Here is a 1,175-nt window from a genome sequence, read left to right on the forward strand (position 1 = left end):
TGAATCTAGAAAGGTGAAGTGTCTCTTATTAAAATGACCGGAGATAGTATTTAATTATTTTCAATAATAAAATGAAGAATGAAAATTTTGACTGAAACATGTTATAATATATTTTTTAATTATCATTATGCTATGTATTTTAACAAAATTATTTTCTTTAAATTCTCATAACAACAAAATTCAATGTTTTATAAGGACTGTGCACTATATATAACAACCTTACTGGATCAAACTCACTCACTACAACCCAACTTGCAATACAACCCAATTTGCAAAACAATTGAAAATTCATAGTTACAATACATTCATAATGAGAATTCAATCTTTTATTCTTATTGTCCTTGTTGTTGTTTTTTCCTCTGCGGCCATTAATCATGCTACCTTCATCAACCCCAATGATCCATTAGTTAATGAAATTGGCAACTTTGCTGTTAACGAATACAACAAACAAGGTAATAAGCTGAAATTCGAGAAGATCTTAAGTGGTGTATCTGAAATAACACCACAAGGGACCAACTACCGCATCACGCTTTCTGCCACAGATGGTTCAACCTCCAACAAATATGCAGCCATTGTATTGGATAATCCAACACAACATGTTAGAAAATTGGTGAATTTTGCAGTTATTAAAGTCTAAATTATTAGATGCAATTCCTCTTATGTTGTCATTTATCTTTATCCTTCAAATTAGTGTACCAATAAAATACATGTTTTGTATATCAATAATTGATTATTGAACTAAATAAATGATAAGAAGTTTAAACTATGTTCAAACAGTCTGTGGTTTTTTCTCTCTAAAAGGTTTTTATTATAACTTTGTAATTTAAGTGTTGGAGTATTCACTACGAGAGAATTCTAATATTTTAAAAATAATATCTAATTTATTCGATAAAATAGATTAAGAATTCTACTCAACTATAGACTTTGGTTTGTTAAAGATCATTATGACAAATCAATGGTTCATAATGTGTGAATCATTTAAAGACAATTTCTTAAATACTCAAATTTTCTAAATGAAACAATATTTGTTTTGATTGAAAGCTTACAATAATCACGTGTAGGGGCTATCGATGGGTTTTAATTGCATAAATATATAATAAAAATTTCTTATTCTATTTTTTTAGAGTTTTAGAATATTACTTCTAATCAATTTAAAAATATTTATAATAGTCATT

The 1,175-nt window shown here is 27.0% G+C and overlaps 1 protein-coding gene across 1 annotated transcript; it reads left to right on the forward strand.

Annotated features, from left to right (window-relative positions):
• The first annotated feature begins 310 nt into the window (after positions 1 to 310).
• On the forward strand, positions 311 to 637 carry LOC131598095 (cysteine proteinase inhibitor 5-like). Its single transcript, XM_058870728.1, has one exon. The coding sequence runs from the start codon at positions 311 to 313 to the stop codon at positions 635 to 637; it is 327 nt and encodes a 108-aa protein (XP_058726711.1).
• Positions 638 to 1,175: the final 538 nt, after the last annotated feature.

The sequence above is a fragment of the Vicia villosa genome, linkage group LG4, assembly GCF_029867415.1.
Source record: "Vicia villosa cultivar HV-30 ecotype Madison, WI linkage group LG4, Vvil1.0, whole genome shotgun sequence".
In the NCBI taxonomy this organism is placed as follows: Eukaryota; Viridiplantae; Streptophyta; class Magnoliopsida; order Fabales; family Fabaceae; genus Vicia; species Vicia villosa.

Bases quoted from the DNA above. Each gene is read 5' to 3' on its own strand.
- LOC131598095 (XM_058870728.1), top strand. From the start codon at position 311: ATGAGAATTCAATCTTTTATTCTTATTGTCCTTGTTGTTGTTTTTTCC.